The 12,606-nt window shown below is 44.3% G+C and overlaps 1 protein-coding gene across 7 annotated transcripts in view; it reads right to left on the bottom strand.

Moving 5' to 3' along the window:
- Nucleotides 1–12,606, bottom strand: part of SIPA1L1 (signal induced proliferation associated 1 like 1) — a 398,364-nt gene that overhangs the window by 37,380 nt on the left and 348,378 nt on the right. For 5 of the 7 annotated variants that reach the window (XM_046008524.1, XM_046008526.1, XM_046008522.1 and 2 more), the window contains 4 exons: nt 8,961–9,085; nt 6,586–6,648; nt 6,030–6,148; nt 2,901–3,343 (listed from right to left, as the gene is read on the bottom strand). In XM_046008524.1, coding sequence (XP_045864480.1) covers nt 2,901–3,343; nt 6,030–6,148; nt 6,586–6,648; nt 8,961–9,085 — 750 coding nt within the window. The remainder of the gene's footprint in view (nt 1–2,900; nt 3,344–6,029; nt 6,149–6,585; nt 6,649–8,960; nt 9,086–12,606) is intronic. The other 2 variants (XM_046008528.1, XM_046008527.1) reach the window with 1 other exon arrangement.

Below are 12,606 nucleotides of genomic sequence, written 5' to 3' on the forward strand. Positions count from 1 at the left end.
GTAGGCAGAGCAGCAGGCAGAGTGAGAGGGGGAAGCAGGCTCTCTGCTCAGCAGGGGCTGATCCCAGGACCCTGAGATCATGACCTGAGCTGAAGGCAGAGGCTTAACCCACTGAGCCACCCAGGCGCCCCCCTGGTAAGAGTGTTTTAAAACTGGAAAGGTCTTCATCTCTCTTATGGTCACCATAAACCATTTTATTTTATTTTTGGAATGGTTTAAGACCTCAAAGTGAAATAGCCATTGCAAAAACCAAAAATCTCTCCCTAAATTTCCAAACTTCATAGAAAACACATGTATATTCTAGGGAGCAACACTTCAGAGCCATGAATAGACTTAACTGTAGAAAGTTATCAGTGTGTGTGGCTTCTCTTAATGATATGCAAATAGAACAAGCCTATGTAATTATCAACTTACATTAATGCAGTTCTCCTGGGGGGGCCACAAAAAACCTGCACGATCATCCACAGTGAGACTGGAGGACAGAGGGGTAGGAACACAGCCCAGCCAGAAACACACAGTGGAACTTAATCACTGTAATTTAGATTTTGTCACCAAGTCCCAGGTACGAGCTCTTTTCTGCACTGTCAAGAGATCTCCACATTAATTGCTATTCCCGTCTTCTAAGGACATGCACACTCTAATTTGCAGTGATTTTGGTTTCTCCAGCACCGTGCATTTGGTGGATAAGTCCCTCTTTCCTTCAGAGAAGGAAGTTTGCAGAAGCTCTGATTATCCAGCTCACTCTGCCAAGATCAGCAGACTGAAGGCACAAAGCATCCTTGCTTACCAGAGTCTAGCAATGACTATGACTCAACCTGTCAGTGGGTGGGAAGCCCTCTACCCTCCCTGAAAGGCCACATTCTTCTCTACGAAGTCTGACTTTCGACAGAAGAGTTACTTCCAAATGATGATTTCAATGATTTCTGCATGGTCAGTTTGAAGCAGAAAGTTTAGATAATCCTTTGAGGCCTTTAGGCAGCCCCCGTCAGCACATTCAGATAATCCAAGTCCAGATTATACAAAACCTACTTTTCATGGGGGGAACTCTGTAGCTCCGGCATGTGTTAGATGGCACAGCTAACATCTTGGGCTTTGGCTTCAGAGGCCCAGCCTGTCAACCTTACTCCATGGGGATGCTATTCCAGATAAGACCTCCATAACTTGATTTTCTTCTGCCACCAAATTAGACCAGACATGTATATCCCCAAATGGAATATCATTTTTCAAAGATTTGATTTGAGAAAGTGAGAGAGAGAGAGAGAGCACACGTGTGTACATGCACACAAGTCAGGAAGAGGCAGAGGAGGAAGCAGACTCCCCACTGAGCAGGGACCCCGATGTGGGGCTCGATCCCAGGGCCCTGAGATCATGACCCAAGCCAAAAGCAGACACTTAACTGACTTAGCCGCCCAGGTGTCCCTGGAATATCATTCTTAAAAAGATAGCCTCCTTTCAAAATAACTGAACACCAAAAAGACAGGAGTTGAGCTAAACCTAGAAGCCACATAGAAACTATTCAGAACTGAAAAACAGTCTGAGTTAGGGCACAGGATTAATCGAGGAGATGGTGCAGCATGCCTAAAATTGCCATAGTTCTCTGTCACGTGACCCTAGGTCTACGTTACAGCAGGATGGTATTTGATGCTCAGCTTTCTGTTCTGCTTTCCCAACAATGTCCTTAACCTACCTGAAACAAACATTCTATTTTCTGAATTATGGAAAAGTAACTGGATGCCTGGTACTCAAGAATACAGAGATGACTTTCCCAATCGCCTTCCTGCTTGGGAGTCATGTGGTTTCTAGATGGGCGACGTGGTAGTAGTAAATAGAAGTAAAGCTTGTGAAATGCTTGATGGGAAGCTCAAGAACCTCATCAGTAACAGTACAGACACAACGAGAGAACTGAGTATTTACCCGACCACGTTAAACAAATCCACATTACACAGAGGGCATCCTCTGTCTTTTAGATTATCTGGGGTTTACTGACAATTTATGTGCCTAGATTCCCATCAAAAAAGAAAAACTAAATTCAGTTTCTCTGATACTTTTCTTCAGGGCATAATGATAAAGGAAGCCCAGCTGACAGCAAGGTTAGGTGCTATCAGGCAAACTGATCAATGACCAACAACCATAAAAGGCAAAAGGAGAAACCACCACAGACATTAATAGGCCCAAAAACATCGTGGTAGAATATTTCCTCCTTGAAACGGAAGAATCCTGCCATACTTTGGATTTTAGGCTCAAATCCAAAAGAGGAAATGGAAAATGGCATTTATTTTGCCTATCAGAATTTGGAGAATGTGTACTTTCTTATTCAGAAAGGTAGATTTGATGTCTAATTTTAGCCACACTTTTCTACTGGACACCCCCCCGCCCCCAATCAACACATCACTGTCAGGAGGCACTTCCTGAAAAAGAATTATCATGCGAAGATGGGCTGAGTGATGTTCTGTGACGGAGAGGCAGTGTGGATGATGTGTTTGGCATCATAAATAAGGCCACATTAGTCTAGAAGGACCCCTTTCTTTTAAAAATATGCTCAAGGTTCTCTTTTAGCATCTTTAAAAGATTGTTTCATTCTCTATCACTACCTGACAGCCAGAATTCTAAAATTCTTCTCTGATTCTGGTATAGAAGAAAGTCTTTTATAACATCAAACACAACTTCATGAAGACTAAATCTGCAAACTTTTTTTTTCTATTTGCAGCGTAAGATAATGCGTTGGGATGGCAGGAATCAAGTGTCGGGTGGCAGATACAAGGCAAACGTAAAAAGGGCAGTCACTGCCTCGGAACCGCCTTCTTTGGACACTGGTGGGTGCGGGAAGGCGGGATGAGGCTGGCCGCCGGACTCAGGACCGGGCTGGGCACAGCAGCTGAGGCAGCAGGGGACAGCATTACCTTGTGTGGGAAGCGGCATCGTTTATGCTGAAAGTGCTGTTCTCCCTGGTGAGCGGGTTTGAGCCCGCCTGGCTCTTGCTATGGATGTCCAGGCTCAGGGAGGACTCTGCCTTCCGCTCCATGCCGAGGCTCTCTGTCTCTAAAGTCCGATCTGCCAGGGAGATCACTTCGCTGGAACTGTGCCACAGGGGGGCCACCTTCTCCTTGCCTGGCCCCGAGCGAGGGGACGACGTGGCGGCCCCCAGGGAGGCCGTGCTGCCGTGGCTGGGGCCGTAGGAGGTGGTGTCGATGCCGCTGTCGGCAGAGGTGCCCTGCAGATAGTTGTAGCTGTTGAGTTCGGATTCGGTGCGGTCCCCGTCATACCACTTCTCATCACTGTGGGCGCTCGATGCGTTGCTGGAGAGGGTATTGCTGCTGGAGTGGCTTGAGTAGTGGCTATCAGACTGCAAGGGAAGCGAGACTGACTTAAGCGCTAGAACGCGAGGGAGAAGTACCTCCTGGCCCGTGCCTGGTTATGGGTTCCCAAGGCACAAAAATTCCAACGACAAGCCAAAGAAAGACAGGAGGTGCCTGGACAAACCCGTTTGCAGCATTTGTGGCAAAGGACGCTAGAGACAGGTTTTTTTTAAGAATCCATTGTTCATTCACTTGGGCTAAAATATCAATAGTATTGAGATCACCTTAATCAGAAAGTGTGCTGGATTCCAAAAGTCCTACCACTCGGAGTGGAAACAAGGCAGAATATAAGACTTATTCCTAAAGAGATCTCCTTTTCCTTCCCCAACTGGCAGCTCTTTAGAACACCACTTTCTAAGGAGTGCTTAGAGGGAAAATTTATGCAGAGATGCCAAGACAATTCAATGGGGGGAAATCATGGTGTGAGGACAACCGGACATCTGCATGCAAAAGAAAAGAATGAAGCTGGATCCTTACCACACAGAAAAATAAACTCAAAAAGATCAAAGGCCTAAATGTAGGAGCTAAAACCGTCAAACTCTTAGAAGGATACGTACATATACATCTTCATGACCTACTTATGTAATGGTTTCTTGGATATGACACCAAAAGCACAAAAGATAAAAAGAAACAATAAACTGGATTTCATCAAAACTAAAAACTTTTGTGCTTCAAGAAATCCAATTAAAAAATGGGCAAAGGATTTGAATAGACATTTCTCCAAAGATAGTATCACATAGCCAACAAACACAAAAAGATGCTCACGATCTTCAGCCTCTAGAGAGGTGTAAAACCCCACAGTGAGACAACACTTCACATACTAGGATGGTTCTAACCAAAAAGGCAGAGAGGATGACGGTTGGCACTGTTGGTGGGAATGTAAAGTGGGACAGCTGCTGTGGGAAAACAACTACAATCCCATTCTCAGTATCTACCGGAGAGAGATGAAAACGTGTTCATGAAAAACCTAAATGAGTATTTACAACTGCATTATTCATCACAGCCAAAACGCAGAAACAACCCCAATGTCCGTCACCTGATTAAAAAATGTGGTATATCCATTCAATGGGCTATTATTCAGTCACAGAAAGAAATGAAGTACAAATACATGCTGTAACACAGAGGAGCCTTAAGAGTGTTGTGCTGAGTGCAGGAAGCCACTCACAAAAGGCCACATATTGTCTGATACCACTCATAGGAAATGTCCAGAACAGGCATGTCCACAAAGACAGAAAGTGGATGAGTGGTGGTCAAGGGCTTGGAGGGAAAGGGATCACGGCGATGGGTGCACAACTCTGTGAATATACGAAAACCTGCTGAGCTGCATACTTCAGATGGGTAAATATTACAGTATGGGAATTATCTCAATCAAAATGTGGTGGCCACATGGTGGTTTGCTTGGTTGCCTAGAACATTCTACAGTTTACCCAAGAAATAAGACTTCAAAAGGTATCTGAATAAAGTATTATTTTAAATTAGGTAGGAGACAGCAAGTCCAGATACCTGGTAGAGACTGAGTGAAAAGGGGACAGAAGGAACTACACGCACGCGTGTGCATGTGCAGCCTGAGGAAGGGACACGTTCTTCACAGGCGAGTGGAAGGAGCAGGAGGAGGATGCAAAAATGTCACTTCAAATGAACGACTTCCTCTTGAACAAGAACCAATCAACCCGCTACTTCACAGGTGCAGGTGCACTCTAGCTTGTTGGCCACACGGCCACCTGTGTTACGAGGCCTGCCTTTACTCTTAATGTTTGCGGGGCAGAACTTCCTTAGCTCTGGATCTGTGCTGTGGGATCTGGGGGCCCCTCGCCATGTATGGCTACTGAGCACTTTGAATGTGGTTAGTCCAAAATGAGATGTGCTGAGGGTATAAACTACGTAACAGATTTCTATAGGAATGTAATAGGAACCACATTTGTAATTTTAAACTTCATAGTAGCCACATTTAAAAAAGTAAAAGAAACAGGTGAACTTAATTTTAAGAATATATTTAATCTAACCCAATCTATTCAAAATATTATTTCACTGTGTCACCAATATAAAGGTGTTAATGAGGGAAGGGAAACTGACGGATGGGGTAATTTATCACTTATAAGCAGAACTACGACCACATCACATTTCTGCAGTAAGTCTCTCACCACATAGCCTAGAGCAGGGTGCTTGGCCATGGGCATGCGCTGTTTCTGTCGCTTCATACTCATTTTACTAGAGCACAACTTACATGAGCAAAACCTCTGATCCTTCATTCATACACAAAAATGTATGTAGCTACACAAGACAAGAGAAGCAGGAAGGGCAGTTGTCAGAAGCTCTCTGTCCCTGGATGGAAGCTTCAGCCATATCCCATGCTTGCCATTGTGTAAGCAAATAAGACCCATGTTTAGCACCTTCTGTTCCCAATACTTGAGGACTCCTGTGAACGCATCATGTGGCCTTCCATCCAGATCTGCAGGTGCATACCACAGAGGAATTTGAGTTTATCTCAAAGCAACCGTAGGGCCACCGACAATAGAAATTTCAGAGCCAGAGCAGTAAATGCCCACCTCCCGCCAGGACGGCTTCTTTGACCACAGGGAAGAAACAGCAAAGCACGCCTGTGCCATTTTCACATTGCATGGAAGGTATGTTGCGAGGAATCTTACCATTTTCATTGTTTTACAGTTAACTTACATGCCCTTGTTTGTTTGGAGACAAATGGACCACCGGATCCTGCCGCATTAATCTCCCGCTGGGGCTCTCTCGGAAAGCAGGCAGTACCTTTGATACTGCGGGGAGATGGCACGTCGGCTCTGGAATACAGCACAGGGCATTATGGGGCAGGCACTACACAGACACGAGCACATGTTGACAAATGAAGACGGCTTGCCATTGCATCTCTCAGGTCACTGACCAGCAAACTCTGAATTTCAGCGATAAGCTTGTTGAGAGTTTACACGATAGACAGCATGTCAGAAACTAAGTGGCTGATGGGTGAAGCTTGCAGCTGGTGACAGTGTGTCACGTCATACACAGTAGCAGAGCCAAGTACCACCAAACCAAAGGCCATGGACAACGCGGCAAAGTTAAGAATCAACTTTTGGTTTTGGGGGAAAGTAGAGACTATATGGATTCAATTTATGAAATTTGTTCATTGCCAAGTGTGGCTAACCTAGCTCGGTCTACATTACCTAGACAGGCACGGATGCAATCACGTGTTACTTACCAGGACACTTTGGAAATATTTTACCTGTATATTCATGCTGCTCGAGGACAAAAGAATTGAAATCCTGAGGTCCTCTATAACTGTAAGCTAAGCACAACAGAAAAGACACACAGCAACTAGTTTACTTAAGACAATTGCTTCCTTTTGGACTCCAAGCCAGCGTTCAAGGTGGGGTTCCAAAGGTTAAAGGTGAGCGATTTAGCTTCTTTAACACACTGATAGCTAAGAGCAACAGTTCTGGACTTCTGCAACACCATTCCTGAATGTAAAGGACAGGGCAACATCCTCTTTTACTCTGACTCTCGACCACCTCCGAAAGCAGAGGCAGAAAAATGAAACCCACCGAGATGGGTGAAGCCCTCACTTCCACCAGGGCACCAGTGTGTCACACGTGAGGTACAGAGACAGGTGGGTCTGGCTAACAGATAAAAGTCCCCTCAGCATTTTCACTCAGTGACCCGAGAGTCATTAGAGAATTGCTCTTACAAATTGAGTGTATCAAGGTCGGCCCTTGATACACGCAATGTACAGTGCTCTGAGTAATGAGAACAGGGCAATTATTTTTCTTGGTTCCTCCCTAGCATGGCTTAGACCAACCAAGCCCCAGATTCCGTCTGATGTTCCAGTTAGAGAAAGCAAGGTTATTCCTCTGGAAAGGTAGAATTTAAAAAATTAGAAAAAAAGTTATTTTAACATTTTATTTGAAGCCTTCGATTTTGGATGGAAAGGCCACCAGTTGGTGAAAAGGCTTCTCTGGCAGGTTCTAGGGTATCTTACTTAAAAAAAAAAAAGAAAAAGAAAAAAACAAGCAAGCAAGCAAGCAAGCAAAAAGGCATATCTTACTAAAAGGATGAACAATTATATTAAAAAGACTCATTGATATTAATTTCAGAGTCTCATCTATGAAGAGTGGGATGCCACCAAATGAGAGTAGATGCAAAGCAAAAAAGACTGGAGGGAGGTTTATGTGAAAGAATGAATATGGGTCTAGGACGAACCTTGTAATTACCCTTTCCAGTCCTGAGATACCTTTGTGACTTCACATGAGTGGGAAGTGGGGCTCTGAACACTGCACAAAGACCTTGCTCGCAGCTCTGCTTGAAGCCCGCACTAGGAGCCAAAAAAAGCTGCTAAAGTCATGTTGAAGAAGGGATCCTTTTCACATGTGGCGTTACCATCTCAACAGTATCAAAACATATGGGATTAAAAACATTCCGTCAGGAGCAGAACAGCAGATCGGAAAATGCTCAGGTTTTCTGCGTTGGGGGTAGGTGCCGTGAGAGTGGGTAATGACAGATGGCTCCGGTAACAAGGCATGTCTCACTGAAGTTACTGGAACAAAGCAGATCTTCCGAACCTGAGAATTACATTTCTCTTCCTCACTTCCTGGCTTAGCTAAATACGTCTCTACTCCTTTCTACGTTTGTGCTTATTGGTACATTTACAGGGGAATAGTCATTAGAACAGAGCAAAACAACGTATTTGCAAAAAAGAAAAAAAAAAAAAAAGATGGTCTTTGCCTTAAAAGTTACTCTTTTTGGCCCTGAAGTTTCCTTCTCTTTACCCCACACTGGTAGTATTGCTACTAGAGCTAGGATAAAGGGGGAAAAATAAAAAAAAAAAAACCATCCCACGGTTCAGATTCGAGTCCCAGATGGATGAACAGTGTTGACACTAAGTCCCCGAAGCTACTGTTTTGAGACTTGGTCTTGCTTCATGGCAAAATTTTATGGTATCAACGAGGGTTATGGTGTCACTGTGGAACAGCTCCACGTAGCAAGAGAAAGGGCTGTGCCAGAAATCCCAGCGAAGGCTCACCAGTGCGAATCCTCCCCATCCAGCTGTTTTTTACTGCTAGGACCTGTCCACAGCTGACAGCTTAATAGCAGAGCCGGGGGGTGGGGTGGTGGGGTGGGGAGGGACAGCCCAGGCGGGAGGAGCAAGATGTTAAGCACCCTACAGACGGGACCCAACAGCAACTGCATCTCCTTCCCACTTTGTACTTCTGTTTTGTTTTTTAAAACTTGACATTAAGAATACCAACAAATCTCCAGGGTACTGAGAGTAAGCAGCCACCACCCAACAAAACAAGGGCTGAGGGAGATACTCAGGACACAAAGGGCTTGGCAGTGTGGCATTTTAATCTCGGTAACGAAACCAATTCCTATGACCTTTCTGTGTCTAAATGGGGTGGGGGGGGTCACTTAGAATTCTTTGACTTTTCTCTCAGGTCTTATTTGCTGCCCTCACTCATACATAATCGAACTAAGACTTAATCCTCCTTCACATGTATTGACCGAGGCTGTATTCTATCGCAGAATGCTGTCATGAGGTCAAGAGGTGGCCAACGTCACGTTGGGATAAAAGCAACTTGCTGCTTGTAGGAATTAGTTACTTACCCATTTGGTCAGCAATGCTGTCCTCGCTTCTTTGCCAGCTGGGTGTGGATTTCCCGCTGCCGCCAATATCTGACTGGGTGTTCTGCCTGTCGATGGAGGCGGGCGACCTGCGGCTGACTCCAAACCTGTGGCGATTGCCCCCAAACAAAGGCAAAGACGACATCAGGAACCTCCAGCCAGAAGGGGAAGATGGGCCTCAGGACAATGAGCAACACTCTAATGAAGGCCCTCGCCCACCCATGCTTGCGCTCGTGTGCTCAGGTGCCAAAACCGTGAGAGCCATGGTCAACACACATCTGTTCAAGAACAGGGTGTATGCTCAGTACATACTCTATAGACAAGGGCTAGGGACATTAGCCTTGAGCTAACCCAATAAATATAGAATAAGAAAACACAAATGTTCCAGCCCACGTGTGGCCAAGCTCAGATTCTCATTCACAGGCAAAGGAAAGATTTCACCATCTTCATGTTCCCTGTCTATCTTCCGACTGGAACACATCAGGGGTTTCTCTTAACTCAGTAATCTGCTAAATCACTAAGTCACTCCTTCTCGGAGCCAATATTCTCCGAATATGTGCTCCAAGGTCTGAAAGACAAAGATTGCTATCACTTACGTTACAGAGTGACCACATTCAAGATGTCTAAATTTTAAATTGCCTTTGGGAATGGCAATTTGGAAGGAGGAAACTGGCATACATAAAGGCAAGTGTCTATTTCTGGAAAGAACTGTTAGCTATTTAATGAGCCAGTTTCATTTTACCCTGGGTAGAATAATAATATATGCCTAATTAAAGCATATGCCTTAATTAGCAATATCGGCAGGTAAATATTGAGTGAGCCCAGGAGAAAGGGCCAGAGTGAAAAATTCAAAGACTCATGTGGACACTTACACGTTTGTGTGTGGTTACTAATGAGCTTATGAGTAATCGATGTGATAAAAGATCAACAGAGCCCAACTGACTGAGGCTTACGACAGGTGTCCTATTTGCTAGGGACTGATAAATGCATGGGGAGGCCCAGCAAGTGGTGCACTGGAAAGAATGGGAGATGAGGAGGCGGGAAGCCTGCAGTCAAGTTCCAGCCCCCCACCCAAAGTCTCTTGAATTTTATCTCCATGCCTTTATTTGTAAAATGGCAATTCTATCTTATGGATGGGGAGAAAAATCTATACAAAAGCATTTGCAAAGGAGAGAAGGCTGTTAACATTAACCTTGTACTCTAACATTTCCCTAAATTACTTCTGCACAATGACAATTGCTTACAAATTCAATCATAAGCCTCCCTAAACAAAGTTACCTCCCTTATGTTAAACAAGAAACCTGACTTATGAAAATTTCAGTGAAAGGTGCTGTTTAAAAAATGAAATGGTGGTTCCTGCAGACTGTGTGTGGATTTCAGTTCTGCCTTTCCTGTAAGTCGATCCAAACATCTGGAAGAAAATGACTAAAACTGTTTGCATCTTTGTATGTATTTATTAATTGATGCAATGATGCTGATTTTCATTAAAATGACAACAAAAGCGGGTGGTGGGGTGAGTCACTCATTATGAACTTTGCCATCCCCTCCCTAGGTATGGTCCTTGTTTAGCTCAAGAACAGTGAATATCCTCCAACTGGCCCTATGATTTTATTTCAAATTCGCAATAAATGAAGACTTTTCCAAAAAAGCACAGATATAAAAGTTAGACATGGGTTCAATCTTGCTTTTCCTTTTTGGTAGCAATGGAAACCAAAGACAACTTTTAAAACCTCTGGATTTAAAACTGAGTGCTTTTCTGGCTGTCTGGTTTTAAATGAACAATAAAGCAAGGCTGTCCTTCAATCCTGCCTTGAGAAGCATGTACCATCTGGCTGGCACAAGGCATGTTCAGGGACCAGGGACTCTCTACTCACGAGCCAGCCCATGGATGCAGAGCAGGCTCATGGCCTTTCCTCATCACAGGCTGGAAACTTCTCTACAACTTTCCTTTCTTGATCTCAGTGGTCCTCAGGGACAAGCTTCCACTCTCATGGCAGAGTGCTAGAAGGAAGCTACAGTGGCCTGTCTCTGTCTGTCTCGCCTTTGGGCTGTGGGCCCTCCACTATGCTTCTGGACATGATCTCCAAGCTCCTCATTCACTCAGCCCATCCCTGCCTCTGGCCATTGACTCAACAGCCCTCAAGCATGTAGCCCGAAGACAAATCTCCAAGGACAGTAGAACAAACCCTATGTGCTTTTCACAGTGTTGCTTTCTGCTTCTCTCTTGTTGCCATCCTAAACTTGTGCAGGTGCCTTCCCCCCAACCTGCGTGGAACGGGCATTATCAGTCACCCTGTTAAATTTCACCTCTCAACCCATCTGGATAGTCTCAGAATTCTGCACTGGGGGTACACAGGCAGATACCGGACCCCTTAAAGCAGAGGGAGGACTAGGAATGAGCAGATTACACTTGTGGATGAAAACTGTGTCCTGCTCTGATCTACTGGCATTACCCCACGCTTCTGAGCTTTTTACAGCTGAGCAGGACTGAGTCTGCCATGCACCACATACAGTCCTGCCCCACCATCAATGATATATACCTACATGTACGGGGCTATGCTGTAGAGTAGAGGAGATCATCTTTCTCTTGATAAGGGTAACTTTAGAATCCAGCCTGGCCCATGGGCCATGCACGTGAGTCAGACAGTGCACAGTCTCCTATATCACTGGTACAGGCAAAAATACCCGGGCTTCAGAGAACACTGTATCATTACCTTCTTATCAAAGTGCAGCCCAGGTGAAAAAGATGTTATACAGTATGGTCAACAATTACTGGGTAACATCACAAATAATCGAAAAACCCTCAATATCACCTACGGTCAGGCTGGTGTTACAGATCAGGGTGAATAATTAAAAACATTGCAGGATGGACACAGGGACTGTGTTGATAACATTCACCTAGACACTCAGATTTCGGCTTACATTTCTGGTACACGTTTCGAGTGTATCAGGGTCACAAGAAAACAGTGCACTTGCTGCTGTTAGCTCGTTTATGTCTTATTGCTGTACCAACACTGAAGATGCAGTGAATTCTTACTTTTGAAGTCAAACCAGGCCATTTAAAATCTACTAATTAAAACAACAAATAATTAGTTGGGCCCGTGGTATGGTATGATAGTAAAACTTAAATCATACAACCTTTTAACTCATGAATAAGAGCTAACTTTTTTCTCATTGTCACTGAAGTAATTAAAAGAAGACACGTGCATTTTAGATATGCTACGAGGGGAATCCTTGGGGGACACTGAGATGGCGGAGGGAGTGGTGGTTTATTACCTACTTTCTGTTAACATAAATATTTAGCAACAACAACAACAATCACATTAAATGGTTGTAAAAACCAACAAAATGCTATAACAAAATACCCACTATGAAGGTATTCTTAGTAAGTATGACTATTTTGTAATATGGTAAAATCTCAAGAAAGTAACCAAATCATTATGCATTTGTTAAAAATATACATAGGGAAAACTCAGAATAGAAACCTGTTTTTATAAATGCCTCACATTTGATTTTCAAACAGTTCCAAGTTCTCTACCACCTTTCCCAGAGAGATGGCCCAGCAAGATGTCTTCGATGGTTCCTTTACTCTTCCTCTGGGCAAAGGGGCATGTGTGGGCCATGTAAC

Source organism: Meles meles, chromosome 6 (assembly GCF_922984935.1).
Source record: "Meles meles chromosome 6, mMelMel3.1 paternal haplotype, whole genome shotgun sequence".
Classification (NCBI taxonomy): domain Eukaryota; kingdom Metazoa; phylum Chordata; class Mammalia; order Carnivora; family Mustelidae; genus Meles; species Meles meles.